Source organism: Gadus chalcogrammus, chromosome 6 (assembly GCF_026213295.1).
Source record: "Gadus chalcogrammus isolate NIFS_2021 chromosome 6, NIFS_Gcha_1.0, whole genome shotgun sequence".
NCBI classification, from domain to species: domain Eukaryota; kingdom Metazoa; phylum Chordata; class Actinopteri; order Gadiformes; family Gadidae; genus Gadus; species Gadus chalcogrammus.
Genome location: NC_079417.1, coordinates 3,437,984 through 3,452,052, shown reverse-complemented (window position 1 = coordinate 3,452,052; position 14,069 = coordinate 3,437,984). Strand labels below are relative to the sequence as shown.

The window sequence follows — 14,069 nt, the reverse complement described above, 5'->3', positions numbered from 1 at the left end:
ATTTGGATATTGGAGAGGTATTTCGTGAGGGACTATTTCCCAACTCTAGATGCACCCTTTCCCCAACCCTGTAGCGATCATTAAGAGACCGAAGCTATTTGCACCCGGTACAGGTGCCCATGGCTCTCTGCCTTGCTGTACCCTGTTCTCCAACCACAGAGGGTGTGGGAAAACTAAAACCCTGATATGCAATTCAGTACTGTTACTGTAGACAGAATCTTCACTGTTTAGTGAAGTGGTCCATCTGTTCTAAAGGAAGGGGCATTGCTTAATGCCAAGGCCACGTTCTCAGGACTGAAACACAGCACTGCCCTCTGTGACTGTTGACTCATTAACTCCCCTATGCAGTTGGTACAGATGAGTGACCTTTGCACTTCCTCCAACACTGAGACACAGAATGGATCTCTGAATCAGAGACGTTGTAATGAACTTCCCTTTACGCTGACACAGTGAGAACTTTGCACAGTGAAATGCTGACTTTTGGTAACTTAGTTATTTAGTTAACTTGGTTATTTATTTGATCAAATGGTCGAACTGCCTTGGCTGGATATTTTTTACATTGCTTCTTTTATGACAAATATTGAATTGGTGGAAGGGCTAAATGCTAATTATGTACAAATTGTTCAATAAATAATACAACTAAGACATGTCAGTGTTCATTGTCAGGCTTATAGAAGAGTAATAGAAGAAAAACAAAAGTGTAGTCTAAATATGTTCATAGTTGAGTAACCAGTATTTCACCCGGTGAATGGTTAATTATTATGGCTTTTCGTACTGCTTGTAAAGCAGGAAACGACCAGGAAAAATGTATTCAAGCAGCGGGTTCAGAGGGTTCCGCTTGCTCGACCTTCCATGCTAAAAGTCAGGACAGCATGCAAAACAAATGAAAACAACCGAAACAGAACGTTTTGCACATGATGTAAGCCTCTGCCATCTGCCGGCTGGGCATGCTCCAGTTTCCTGAGCGAAACCAGATGCAGGCCCTGGACTAGGGGCCAAAACACACTCACCTCTGACCGACCATCACTAGGAATAGAGCAGGCCTTGTGTGCCAGAAACACTGAGGGATTTAGGTTCAATTCGATTAGCGGGCAGCCAGAAATTCTCTGAAACACATGCTAAATGAAGATTGGTTAATAGTCGTTTGCTTAATTGCTTTGTCTCTTTAGTGGCCCCCAATTATTTTTGGAAACAGCCAAAGTAGCTATTGATTATGCTGCTAAAATACAGCTTCATCGGCCTGGAGTCCTGCATTAGGCAGAAAAACAGGCAATAATATAAGACAATAATGAGACGTCTGTAAACCATTTGGTGTGTTCAAGAAAGGATTTCCTCATACAATGCTGTGCAGCCACGACCGGGGTGTAAGATTCACATCTGCTTTTGGCCAAGTCCTCGCCGCGACACAGCACTTTGGTGTTTCACCAGCAGTACATGAAAACAGCCCTAACGTCGCCTTTAAAAGTGTTTTTGTGATGGACCTTAGAGGGGCTAGCTTGATACTATGTCTCCTTCTTCTGGTGAGTCCCGCTCTTCAGCAGACCCCTGCAAGTGCAAAGAAGAAGAACGCAAGGAAAGGTGAGGCATTTTTTCTTTCAATTTCAGAGGAAATCATTTCATTGCACAGCACACATCCTCGTGGTCTTTGCAGCTCTTTAAATACAGAGCGCTCATCAAAAGTCAAGAAACAAAAACCAAGATTGCCAAAGGACAGATCTTGATCTTCATTTGGTTCCTCTTGTTACTTCAACAGAGGCTGCAAACAATGCTGTGATCGAGAAGATGCAGAAGCAGATTGATGATATTTTAGAAGAGCTGAATCTACTGAAAGAACATCAAGCATTACAAACAGGTATAGTACCTGAAAGAGATCGCTTGCCAACAATCCACTCCTATACAAACAATGTTTTAGATTTAAGTTATTATTATTGAAAAATTGACCAGGGGTTATATAACTATATAGTGTATGAAAGACACTTTGGGTTGTAACATACTAGAACTGACTTCTAACTTGTTCTACTACTACCACTCCCGCAAAAGTTTGCTTGCGAGGCACAAAGGTCCTGGGCAAGTGTTTCCTGGCGGATCCTGTGAAGAAGAACTACCATGCAGCCAGTGAAGACTGCGTCGCCAAGGGGGGCAGCCTGGGCACCCCTGTGACCGGGGATGAAAACGACCGGCTCTATGAGTACGTGCTCCGGAGCATCGGCCAAGAGGAGCACGTCTGGTTAGGGATCAATGATATGATCACCGAGGGCCAGTGGGTGGACCAATCAGGGCAGGGTGTGCGCTTCAAGAATTGGGAGACGGTCATCACGCTGCAGCCGGACGGTGGGCGGGGCCAGAACTGTGCCATCATGTCCACCTCGGCCAACGGGAAATGGTTTGACGAAAACTGCCGTGCTGAAAAAGTCTCCGTGTGTGAGTTTAATATTGTTTAACGAGGACTGCCCCTGTTGTCCTTTTGAAAAACATGAAGCATGTTTAAGTGTGAACCGATATTCATAGGAAGTTGTAACCTGCACCTGTACTCATTTCTAAAACCTAATTAAATGACGTAGCTTGTCAGGAATGCAGGACTGAGAAAGCTAAAAACATTGTCCTGTTGCCTCACAACTGTAGTCTTAAGTCCCGCGATACTGTGTCATATAGCCTACTAATAAACACATCAGCATTACAGTTGACTCCATTTATATGTATCATACATTTGCGTTATACATTTTAAAGAAACATTGATTGCACACTACATTTATCTTTTATAAGCCAAAAAACGGAACGATAATTCTGCCCTTGCCGTTGCAAAATTTGGTTGTCCGAAGAGGTTCTTTATAGGAAATTGGGGGCTGCAAGGTTTGATCACAAACAGTCATAGGAGCTCAGTGACTGTATGCAAAGCACTTAAAGGATTAGTTGCTGTTCTTCTCCGGTCTTCCACTGCGGTGAGTTGAGTAAACAAAAGAAGCTCTTACGTGTGTCTCTGACCTGCGTGGATGTTTCTTATCATCTGATTGGTGCCTGCAACCTGAGTACACTTTATACATCCACAAGGTGATTTGAGTCAGTGATTAATTGTTTGGCACAAATTCTACATTGAATACAAATCCCACAATGTCAGTTATCCGATATTTGCATTAGGAGAAAAATAACCATGACAGCAGGGTGGGATTATGCAAATACTGAAGTTCTCATGCGCGAAAATGGACCTTTCCACACTATGGAAAACCAAAGGCATACAGCGTTCTCTCTCTGTCCCTGGCTGTAAAGTTATCGTTGGACATTTTGACTGATTCTCACAGGATGCTCACCTATTTATTAATGGCCTGGCTGGGACCAAAAAGGGGCCAATCATGGTGATGAATGAATATGACAATAATTAAAAAGATGATCACAAATTGGTTAGTTGAAAGAAATCATACAAAGATTGATTTATTATTAATTTGTCATTATGAAATCCGCATTTCATTACTCAGGCAAAACAGAGACACAGAACACAATATATACATATTGAGTGTTGTAACATCCCTCATCCAGTTTGACACGAAATATACTCACATAGAGTACCACATAACACAAATATAAATAGTCGAAAACGCAAATATTCCAAATTCTGCCAAACACACGAGTGTGTTAGCTCTCCATGTCTCAGGTCCGTTGACCATATCACTATCACAGTGAGCATCTTCGCACCGAGGCATTCCTCCCAGGTATGAATTGGTCCAAGAGGGCTTGGACCAAGTTCATCCTATTCCCATCCTCTGTGGCTTCGGTGGGACTAAAGCGACGAAAAGAGGTGGACGGCCTCTTCATAAGGCGCTGCGTTAGCGTGGGTTCTCACATCCACTCCAGGGAATGTGTCCTCCACATAACGGAAAAAACAAGGTGACCGGTCTCCCTCTTCAGTCACTGCCCCTCTGGCTCCATCCGATTCCCCAGCGCTGGCCGTTCAGAGGCGGGCTCTTCGGGGGCCCCGAGGTCACTCTGGCCGTCGGGGGCGTGCATGTCGTCCTGCGCCGCGGACAGGTCTCGACTGGCTCGGTTGGCTCGTGGCACCGGCGGGCCTATATGAGGCGTCCCCATGAACGGTCGATAGGTGTCCACCGCTGGGTTGATAGCGGACGGTGGTCTCTGGGGCTCTGTCGGCCCGGTGAACGGTCGGTACGTCGCCACGTCTGCGTCCCCTTCCATGCTGATCTCCTTCTTCAGCAGGTGTGTGTAAACCATGGTGTCCTCAATGGAGGCGTAGACGTGGTACTCGTCCTCACCGGGCAGGTTACTCACCCCGGGACGGAAGATGGCCCCGGCGGGGTTGTAGACGGACACTTGATTGCGACTTAGCTCCTTCTTCTTCTTCCTGAGAACATTGGAGATAAACAGATAGATTAATAGATTAATAGATGAATAGTCGATTTTAATGAGTCCCTTTAAAAAACAACACAAAAAAACAACAGAATAAACTGGGATATTCTTATAAAATATATACAATTTATACAATTGTAATTAAAATAAATTCATGGGTTTTGGAAGGATGCCAATATATATTGTGTAATTAATTATTTACAAATCGTTAACAATGCAACGTTGCCGACGCCATATTGGCCAGATGGGGGCTCACCTGATGACCACACAGACCACGGCCAACACAACAGCAGCGATCACCAGCAGGACTGACACCACGCTCGCGATGACGGTCAGCAGGAAGTCTGCGCATCACCAAACAAGAACCAAACACTCATGAAACCCTTGCTCTACCAAAATAATAATCTCTCTCTCTCTCTCTCTCTCTCTCTCTCTCTCTCTCTCTCTCTCTCTCTCTCTCTCTCTCCCCCTCTCTCTTTCTCTCCCCCCCCCCTCTCTCTCTCTCTCTCTCTCTCTCTCTCTCTCTCTCTCTCTCTCTCTCTCTCTCCCTCTCCCCCTCCTCTCCCTCTCCCTCTCCCTCTCTCTCCCTCTCTCTCCCCCCCCCCTCTCTCTCTCCCTCTCCCCCTCCCTCTCTCTCTCTCTCTCTCTCTCTCTCTCTCTCTCTCTCTCTCTCTCTCTCTCTCTCTCTCTCTCTCTCTCTCTCTACAGTCCTACAAATACACCTAATTTCAAGCCCCTTCATTCAAATTCCACTTTGTGACTCTGGGATCTCTCGAATGCATTCGCGTGCTTTGCTTACTCCTGCTCTTGCCCAGCGTCATCTCGGTGAGCATGCTGAACTTTCCGCTCTCCATCATGCAGTTGGATATGTTCAGGTAGAAGGAGCCGGGGACGTCCACCTGTTCCTCCGCCTCCTCGTCCTCCCGCCGGCTATACATCTCCTCGGCCGAGTCCAGCAGGCGGATGCGGATGCTGGTGTGGCGGTTGCTGCACTTGGGCTGGCTGAGGTTGACGAACACCAGGTGGGCCTCCTGCTTGGCGGGCACCCTGACGATCCAGGAGATGCTGGAGTACGACTGCATGCCCTCTGGCCAGCCGGGGCTGGCCAGGAGGGTGGGCTCGCTTCCCTTCGGCGCCAGGGTGAATATGTAGTCCTCTGGGGGCGACGCGCGGCGCAAAGAACGAGAGAACCACGGATCAAACCCTCAAATTCGATTCAATTCGATTATATTTGCACAGCCCATAATCACCGTTACAGTCTCGAAGAGGCTTAACAGGCCAAATATTGATGACACCCCCTTGACCCCAATACCAATCAAAGGAGGCTGTATACACCAGTATATCAGTCGTACTATACCAGCATACAACAGCCTAATCAGTCAAATGTGACCCACTGGCGCGGTACGCTTAAAGGCCTCACCTGTGATCTCCTCCTTGAAGTGCGCCCCCAGCCGAGACTGGCGCGTGGAGGGCTGGACCCCCCTCCGGCTCGCCTGGTCGACGGAGGCCGTGACGGACACGTTGGAGCGGAACTGGACGCTCTGGATGGGCCCCCCGGGGCAGAAGGTTCCGAGGGGCGTGCCGCCCCCGTCCTCGGCGACGGCGAGCGTCAGACTGCCGTTGCAGGGCCGGCCGGGGAACGACCGTTTGAGTCCGTCGCCGGGGCTGAGGACCTCCGTGCTGCCCCTGGCCGGGTGAACCAGGGACCAGGTGACGCTCCTCAGGGGGGCCGGGAGACAGGGGGGCAGGGAGGGGACTTCTAGGGGGAAGGGCTTCCGGAAGTGGGCCTCTAAAAAACACACACGACGGTTTCACGGTCACTGAAAGATTGAGGATAATGATTGAATTGTTGTTGAATCTTTTTTTTCTTCTTTTTTTTTTATTACAGCTAAAATGTCCAAGTGTGACAGTGTTGTTCCGGTTAGCAGTCTAGCATTTCTGGAATGCACAGATAATAGTCTGGTAGGTACTAGCACTCGTCACTTATCAGCTAGTCGAAAAAAAAACGAGTTGCTTGAAGAAACCTCAGTGTGCGGCACTCTGTGGCGTATTCGCTGTACTCATGCCGACTACAAGGACCGCATAACAACCAGTGCTGCTCAACAGGTTTCAGGAAAGGTACAATGGTCCAGTTAATCATAAGGGTGGACGCTGATGACGAAAAAACTACTGGTTGGCTGGCTCTATAGCAACAAAGGAGGTTTACCAAGCTGAAGTTAAGCGTCTATATTTACTCAGAGCTACAGCTGGTGATAAACACATGCTTTTAATGGGGATGTCTACCATACCAAAATATAGAATCCGATCTATCGTACGCTTTGAACACAACAATACTGTGCTGGTTTCAGTACTTTATAGTCTGTTCTTTAGGAGGGGTAAATCACACAATGAGGTTATTGATCCATTTACATGACTCAAAATGTACTCACCGATGACTCTGTTGGCCGTGACCCAAACGTCGGCTGGAGAACAGTCCTGGAAAGACAGTTGTGCAACCCCGTATGACGGAACCAGGATGGTCCCCGTGGCCACGGAGTTCATGGTCATCAGACACTCAGAGTCAGGTCGTAGCTTCTTAAGGTTCAGGGAAAGACCCTGTCCAGTCGTCAGGTTCACAGAACACAACACTACAAAAAGAAATGTCAACATTGAAAAACACACTCAATAAGAACAGATGGAAAAATCAATAATGCGCACAGACAGTGACCTGTATCTACCCTTTAATTTCTTCCCTTGTTGCTTGCCCAAACATGAATTGTCTATCTACAGCCGAGTTACAACACGCACACATGACTCAGGGGTTAGGCCATCTCGGGAGCTCCCTGAAGTTCTGAGCATGATGCGTAATCTTTCCAAAAGTTTCCCCACCATTACTCGGATATCCAAATGCAAGTTTACGTAGTTTAAAAACCAACAGGGGGAAGTCTGGTATTAACTTAGTGGGCTGTGTTCTTACACAATGGGATATCTAGAGGAAAAATCAATGTTTATGTCTCTACATTTGACATTCCCAACAGAGTATATTGTCAATAGTGATGTGTTTTTTCTTGCCCCTTCAGAGGGTGAGGAGGGTTGCCTAATGTGTGTGGATACCTTTGAGAATGGAACTGGTATTAGGGGAAAAACAATAAAATGGAGTGTCATATGTTTTACTAGGGATGGGACTCAATAAAACAAGAATACAATACAGAAAGGGAACACTAGTGTTAAACAAACTTGCAACTTCCAATAAAATATTTTCATGCAACGTTTCGTTGCTAGACTTCAGGCAAATGGTTTATGACAGTTTATCAGGGAGTGGCTGTAAACCTGCAAGCAATCCCATTCCCCGCGTGCATTGGGAAGGCATAAAAACCCTGCACTATAATAAATACAGACGTCATAACTTTGAACAATAGTTATGGCACCAGATTAGCACTAATGATATACAAGCAGACCGGTATATCAGGAATGATACAACAATACACCAGTATACATACAGCTGTATATCAGGAATTATTTATATCAGGAATGATATACAAGTACAGCAGTATACACTAGTAGCCTATATCACAAATTATATACCATTACACCAGTAAAGAACAGTAAATCAGTACGATATACCAATACACTTGTATAAAACAGTACATCATTAATGATATACCAGTGTATATCAAGAATGATACACCAGTTTACACCAGTATACCAGTAATGATACAGCAGTACACCAGTATACCAGTCATATTATACCAGCATACACCAGTATACACCAGCATATCAGTAACGATTCACCAGTCCCCCCAACCGGTTCCCCAGTAATGATAAAACCAGAAGACCCCCGTACACCGGTAGCACCCCACCCCCAGCCTGAAGCCATGCACGCACAGACACACAGACCTGGCTTGCCGGTGGGCGTCGCGGTCACTCTGAGGTGGAGGGACAGCCCGCGGGGGCTGCGGCGGGTGCGGCCCATCTCGCAGTTCTTCAGGGTCATGGTGAAGTTGTGCTTCTCCCGGACCGGCCGGGGGTCCGACAGCCCGAGGATGGCCCTCCCGCCTTCGCCGTACACCCCGGCGGTCCCCTTCTTCCGGCAGGCCGGCTCCGTGTGGTTGACCACCTGGACCGCGGCGCTGTGCCTCCCGGGCAACTGGATCTCCCACTGGACCAGGTCGTCGTCGGGGAAGCTCTGTGGGTAGTTCGGGGAGAGCAGGTCCACCGGTGACGACGAGGTCCCCGTCGGCAGGACCACTTTGATTTTGGCGAGGGCTGAAAGGAGGGCAGAAATCAAGGGTATTGTTCCGTTGAACGGCAGGAGATTTTTGATCCCCATGAAAACCATCTGAACAAAAAAATTGTTCACATTTCATAAACCTATAAACATATCAAATCTGGCAACACGCTCACATTTTATCTCTTCCCCGACTGAAACATGGAAGGGTCCCGCTCGCAGTGGTTCCCCGGCGGGCACGTGCACGGCGAAGGATCCCTGGTTCAGCACTTGGGCTTGGCTGATGGGGCCGTCCTTGCAGTACCTCCCGATGGCCACTCTCCCCACCGCCTGCAGTGTGTAGGTGTTCTTGTCTGGGCACGCTTGTGACGGATGGATCTGTCTCAGACCGGTCCCGGTGAAGTCTATCAGAAAGGCTTTGTGTGCTGCCGCCATCAGGGTCCAAACGTAGGTGCGGTTGAACCCCAATAGTCCACTAGGTTCCTCCATGGTGATATTTCCATTGCAGGATTGTTTCGTGCATTCTACAGAGCACAATTACCATGGCAACAACAAAGAGAGTGTTCAAAGACGGCATCAAATATTGTGAGTATTCAGCGCCAATGGATAATATGATCGCATCGTTACATAACGCAACCATCCGTTCCATTGTGTTCAGTGACGCATCCTAAACCGATGCTTACCTATATTCCGACGAACTTCCAAGTGGATCACGTCTTGCAGTTTGGAGCAGTGGAAATCCACTATGACAGAGGCCGGTCCTTGTAGCAGAACCGATGCCTGGCATGTTTGTTTCCGACCCTCCTTAACGCACACAAGGCATTCTGGCTGTCTGCCATCATTACTATTACTAAAGTTGTAGCTAGTGCCCCCGTCAAGGCTGAAAGGGATTATCCAGACCCCTGGATAGAACGGACACACATTAATAATAAATAATAATTTATCCGTTTTTTATATCGCTTTTCTAAGTAGGCTACTAAAAGACGCTTTACACATAAGAAATGAATACATTCAGGCAGTAAAGACAATCAAACAAAAGGAAAAAAAGGGTTAGGGTTAGCCCCAACAATAGGCAACACATTAAGAGAGCGGGAGAGAGTGGAAGATGGTGGAGGATGATTTGTCAAATGTTAATAATTAATAAACATGTCCTGTATGTTAGGGTTAACTTAACCTCTACATAAAAGGATGGACTTCCATGTGAATGGCGGTGACTTGTTTCTTGTGATTTTGTGTCCTACACATTTTCACCATGGGTTTTGATAGGAAATAGTTTGTTTTCCCATTCAGAGCATGTTTGTAATTGCAGGACAGAGCTGTGCTGGGAGAGATTAGACTATGCACACAATCACCTTTATGTACCCACTCCAGTACAAACAGTGGCCTGTATACACACACAAACACACACCATCCACCACACACACACACACACACACACACACACACACACACACACACACACACACACACACACACACACACACACACACACACACACACACACACACACACACACACACACACCAACGATTTATTCCTCTCCTCAACGGGGATCTCTCAACTAGATAAAGATACGTTTCCCAGGCGAAATGTGTAGAGTCCAGGTTTAAAATGGATCACACATCGGATCACATGTTAACATTCGGCGTTCATTCAACCAATAGGTATAGGTAAAAAAAAAAAAAAACATGTGGATACACACAGACACACACCCACACCCATACCTCTTCATTATTGAGACAGCATAACAGCAGAAACGTATCCAGAACTCCAACACGCTTCACGCTCTCCCTCGTAATAATGTCATAGAGCAACCACACAGTCAGAGGTGGACGTGACTTACCTGACACATTGAGAATCGCAGCTGTGAGTAGGAGCACCCCTACGGCCCGTCGGAGCGCGGATGAGACCATGGTCGAACAACAGGTGGTGGTAAGTCGAAGCCCCTGGAAAGTTGCGGTTGTATTTCATGATGGAAGAAAATTCATAGCGACGAAAATGATGGCCACGCGCTGTTGATTATTCGCCAACTGCCTGCCTACTTCCTGTAGTTAGACACCACACCTCTTCCAGGTAAGGCGGGGCACCAGGCCCCGTTTCACGCTCCATACCATCCCTTGGTAGCCTGCCGTCTCTAAGTTCAGAACAGGCCTATTCATATACGAATGTGTATAAAGTAGTAGTAGGCTACCGCCATTTAAATCTGTCTTTAGCAACTAATTTCTTTGTATCAAAAATGTTTTACGAAAACTTTCCACGCTTAGTCCAATAAGTGCCTCCAAATGAATGAATGGATTGGAGACATTTCTAACAAAAACCGACCAGTAGGCCGCAATGAAAGCCATGTGTTCCATGCAAATAACTAAGACTTCCTTGCTGTCTTAAAATGCAATTATTACTCTTTATAGCGTTATTACTAGATACTATGTCACACAGACACACACACACACACACACACACACACACACACACACACACACACACACACACACACACACACACACACACACACACACACACACACACACACACACACACACACACACACACACACACACACACGTCACACACACACACACACTGCATTTTAATTTGGAAATAAGAGTATGAAACTGAGAAGATATTGTAAATATTATATCGTTTTATTTTCATTATAGTAATCGTAACATAAATACAACTGATCACTTTTCTTAAGTTGAACTTGATATTATAAATCGGACAATATAAATGTTGGCATCATCTCTATCTTTAGAAACCTTTTATATTCTGAGAATATGTTAAGAATATACTTTTAAACCTTACATGTGTATTTTAAAGTCGACTAAATAAGTTATATCATATGACAGCACAGTTTAAAGAACATTTTCTATGTAAAAATCCTATCCCTAAATATAAGCCTAAAAGTAAAATAATCTATAAAGTTCCAAAACTATACAGAGTTTTAGGATAAAAGTTAGCACGGTTACGCTGACCTACAAAAAGGCCTACACGGGTTAAAAACAAACACACCTAGGCAATAGACAATGCTCCATTATTACAGGAGCTCACCTTGAGGTCTAGCGGCTAAATCTAAACCAAACCCCAGTTGGCTTAACGTATTACAAACCTCCGCTGGAATGGCTACAAACAGTATAGGCAGCACAGGCTTTTTATCCAGAAGAAAAAAGAAGAAAAAGAAAACTTGAATTATCTCGGTCGTCTCTGCTCCATCCCATTGGGCAAAAACCCTGCAATGATGGGCACTGGCCATATGAGAGCAGCAACGCTCCACACAATGATGACCAGGGTCATAAAGCACGCCACCAGCGTCGACTCGATGGGCTTTCGGTTGAGCCTCCAACTTTTGTCCCCCTTGAGTTCATCCAGGCTAAAATCCACGCAGCAGAAATTGATCGAGTCCCCAGTCCCCTGCTGGCCCCTCGACCTCCCCTGACCGAACCTCCTGTACCGGGAGAGAGCGCAGCCCACGCACAGCCTCAGCTCCTGCTGCCCACCGGTTACGCCGAGGTGCTCGATCACCACCGGCGACATGGCCCTGTTGAAGGAAGCCGAGAAAAAAGCCCTTCCGTGGTTGTTTGTGGTGTATATGAACACGTCGCACTGGAACCCGAAGTTGCTGTCCCAGCGAGCCACCAGCGAGGTGGGCAGGAGCCGCTGGACGCTCACGTTGCATTGAGACGGGGTCTGGAGGGAGCCGTCCGACGACGAGGCTTCGCTGTCCTCCACCGCGGATCTCTTGGAGTAGTGAACGTCGACCTCCAGGTTGGCCAGGAACCTGTTGGTCGAGTTGACGGGCGGCAGGAGCAGGTCTTCGTCGCTCCAGCCGTGGCATAGCTGGAGCAGCCCGGCCACGGCGGTCAATGCCCGCAGAAGGGTCGGCGGCGAGAGGTTCAGCATGGCATTGGGCGCGTCTCTGCCCGGTGCATGGTGTTCTGGGCAGCCGGGGACGTGTTCTAGCCGAGCGCCGCCCTGGTTATCCTCTCCGGTGGGGATGGGGAACCAGATCCGTAGTCGTACTGTAGTCCCGCTGGAGAGCCGTAGACCGCCACCAGATCACACGAAATATAGGTAGCGGACTGGGTCCTACTGTAGTCCTGGTGGGAGAGCTGTGCACACACCGGCACCCGACCACTAGAAATAGTAAAGTCACTCAGGTTTCTACTCCTCCTGTGCTTTTGGGGGGCTCAGTGCTTGAAGTAGGCTACCTTGATGACATCTTCTTCTCAATCGTCTCGTGTTGTAGGGCGGGAAGATGTAAGGCATATTTCGGGTTGTCCTCGCCAAGCGCGACCCCCCCGTGCTCAAACCCTTGTGTCGTCAGTGCTGTGAACGTTGAGCACGAGAGCTTGCAGTCAGGAGTGGCGGGAGAAAGATCCACCTGCGCGGGGACACGCCGCGCGTTTCCAACTGCGCGCGCGGCTCCCGTTGCCTGTTCGGGGATGCAGAGCAATAACAATACAAGTTGAGCCACATGAGATTTAAAGCAGTAGGAGGACTACAAGTCTCGTTTTAAAATACTTTGATAGCGTATTGTAATGTGCATTATGCGGAAAATTGTAATGATTGACAATAACCCCCCCAAAAATTAATAAGGATTAGGCTGGTACATTTTATTATTAAAAAACATGTTTTTCAATGTCAATAATTTGTCTAAAACTGTGCCACGGTGTTCATAATCTCTTAACATTGAGGTGTTTAACATTACACGACTCCTATTCCAACAAATTGCCATTTCACTCGTCTTCTTTTGCTTGAGGTCATTTTGGGTTGAATAGATATCTGTAAACTAATAGAAGGTCTTATTGCGGTATCAGCACTTTCAGTTTCCCAAGATATGGTCCATAATTGTTACCCGCAGCTTTACTATATTGCGTAATGAGATATTAAGTCTTAATTCTGTGGTTTTTGTAAATGTCACCTCAGGCTGTGTGTGTGTGTGTGTGTGTGAGTGTGCGTGTTTGTGCTCGTTTGTCTGAGTGGGTGAGTGTGTTTGTGCGTGCGCATGTGCGCACACGTGTGTGAGAGTGTATGTGTGTGTGTTTGGGGGGGGGGGGGAATGCATCAATAATCAACCATCAGGATTACAAGAGCTTTAACGTAACTACTAAACTACTTTGTTAGCTTAGTGCCCCCACCCCGCCCCCCCCCCACACACACACACACAAACCCTCATTTTTGTCGGCACAATTATCAAATGGTTGTTTCTTAACACAATTACATCCGGGGACGCAGCTGCAGTTCCTTTCTTCCTGAGAGCTTCTAATAAAACCCGTTGTAGTGGCACACACACACACACACACACACACACACACACACACACACACACACACACACACACACACACACACACACACACACACACACACACACACACACACACACACACACACACACACACACACACACACACCTGGTCTTGTGTGGCACCTCCTGCTGCCCCAAACCTCCTCCCCTACATGCGTCACTCTGGTCCCTGTTTTGTATTAATTAAATTATGCTTTCACAA

At 47.1% G+C, this 14,069-nt stretch overlaps 4 protein-coding genes across 4 annotated transcripts in view; 2 read left to right on the top strand and 2 right to left on the bottom strand.

Annotated features, from left to right (window-relative positions):
- The window catches only part of LOC130384451 (fasciculation and elongation protein zeta-2-like), a 4,477-nt gene extending 3,837 nt beyond the window's left edge, over positions 1-640 (top strand). The window contains exon 7 of the mRNA XM_056592642.1: positions 1-640. This exon is cut by the window's left edge and continues 299 nt beyond it. The gene's annotated coding sequence lies outside the window, so the exon portion shown is untranslated.
- Positions 641-1,286: 646 nt separating this feature from the next.
- Positions 1,287-2,670, top strand: clec3ba (C-type lectin domain family 3, member Ba). The gene is made up of 3 exons (XM_056592641.1): positions 1,287-1,578; positions 1,754-1,852; positions 2,041-2,670. Exons 1-3 carry the CDS (start codon positions 1,341-1,343, stop codon positions 2,439-2,441), a joined length of 738 nt encoding a protein of 245 aa, XP_056448616.1. The 5' UTR covers positions 1,287-1,340; the 3' UTR covers positions 2,442-2,670.
- On the bottom strand, positions 1,888-10,608 carry cdcp1a (CUB domain containing protein 1a). Its single transcript, XM_056592639.1, has 9 exons — positions 10,407-10,608; positions 9,247-9,465; positions 8,740-9,087; positions 8,233-8,601; positions 6,786-6,983; positions 5,777-6,145; positions 5,156-5,512; positions 4,613-4,700; positions 1,888-4,351 (listed from the first exon to the last, which is right to left on the bottom strand). The coding sequence occupies exons 1-9, from the start codon at positions 10,474-10,476 to the stop codon at positions 3,901-3,903; spliced, it is 2,469 nt and encodes an 822-aa protein (XP_056448614.1). The 5' UTR covers positions 10,477-10,608; the 3' UTR covers positions 1,888-3,900.
- A 600-nt stretch (positions 10,609-11,208) lies between these two features.
- On the bottom strand, positions 11,209-12,981 carry LOC130384522 (transmembrane protein 158). The gene has a single exon (XM_056592748.1). It carries the CDS (start codon positions 12,458-12,460, stop codon positions 11,750-11,752), a length of 711 nt encoding a protein of 236 aa, XP_056448723.1. The 5' UTR covers positions 12,461-12,981; the 3' UTR covers positions 11,209-11,749.
- Positions 12,982-14,069: the final 1,088 nt, after the last annotated feature.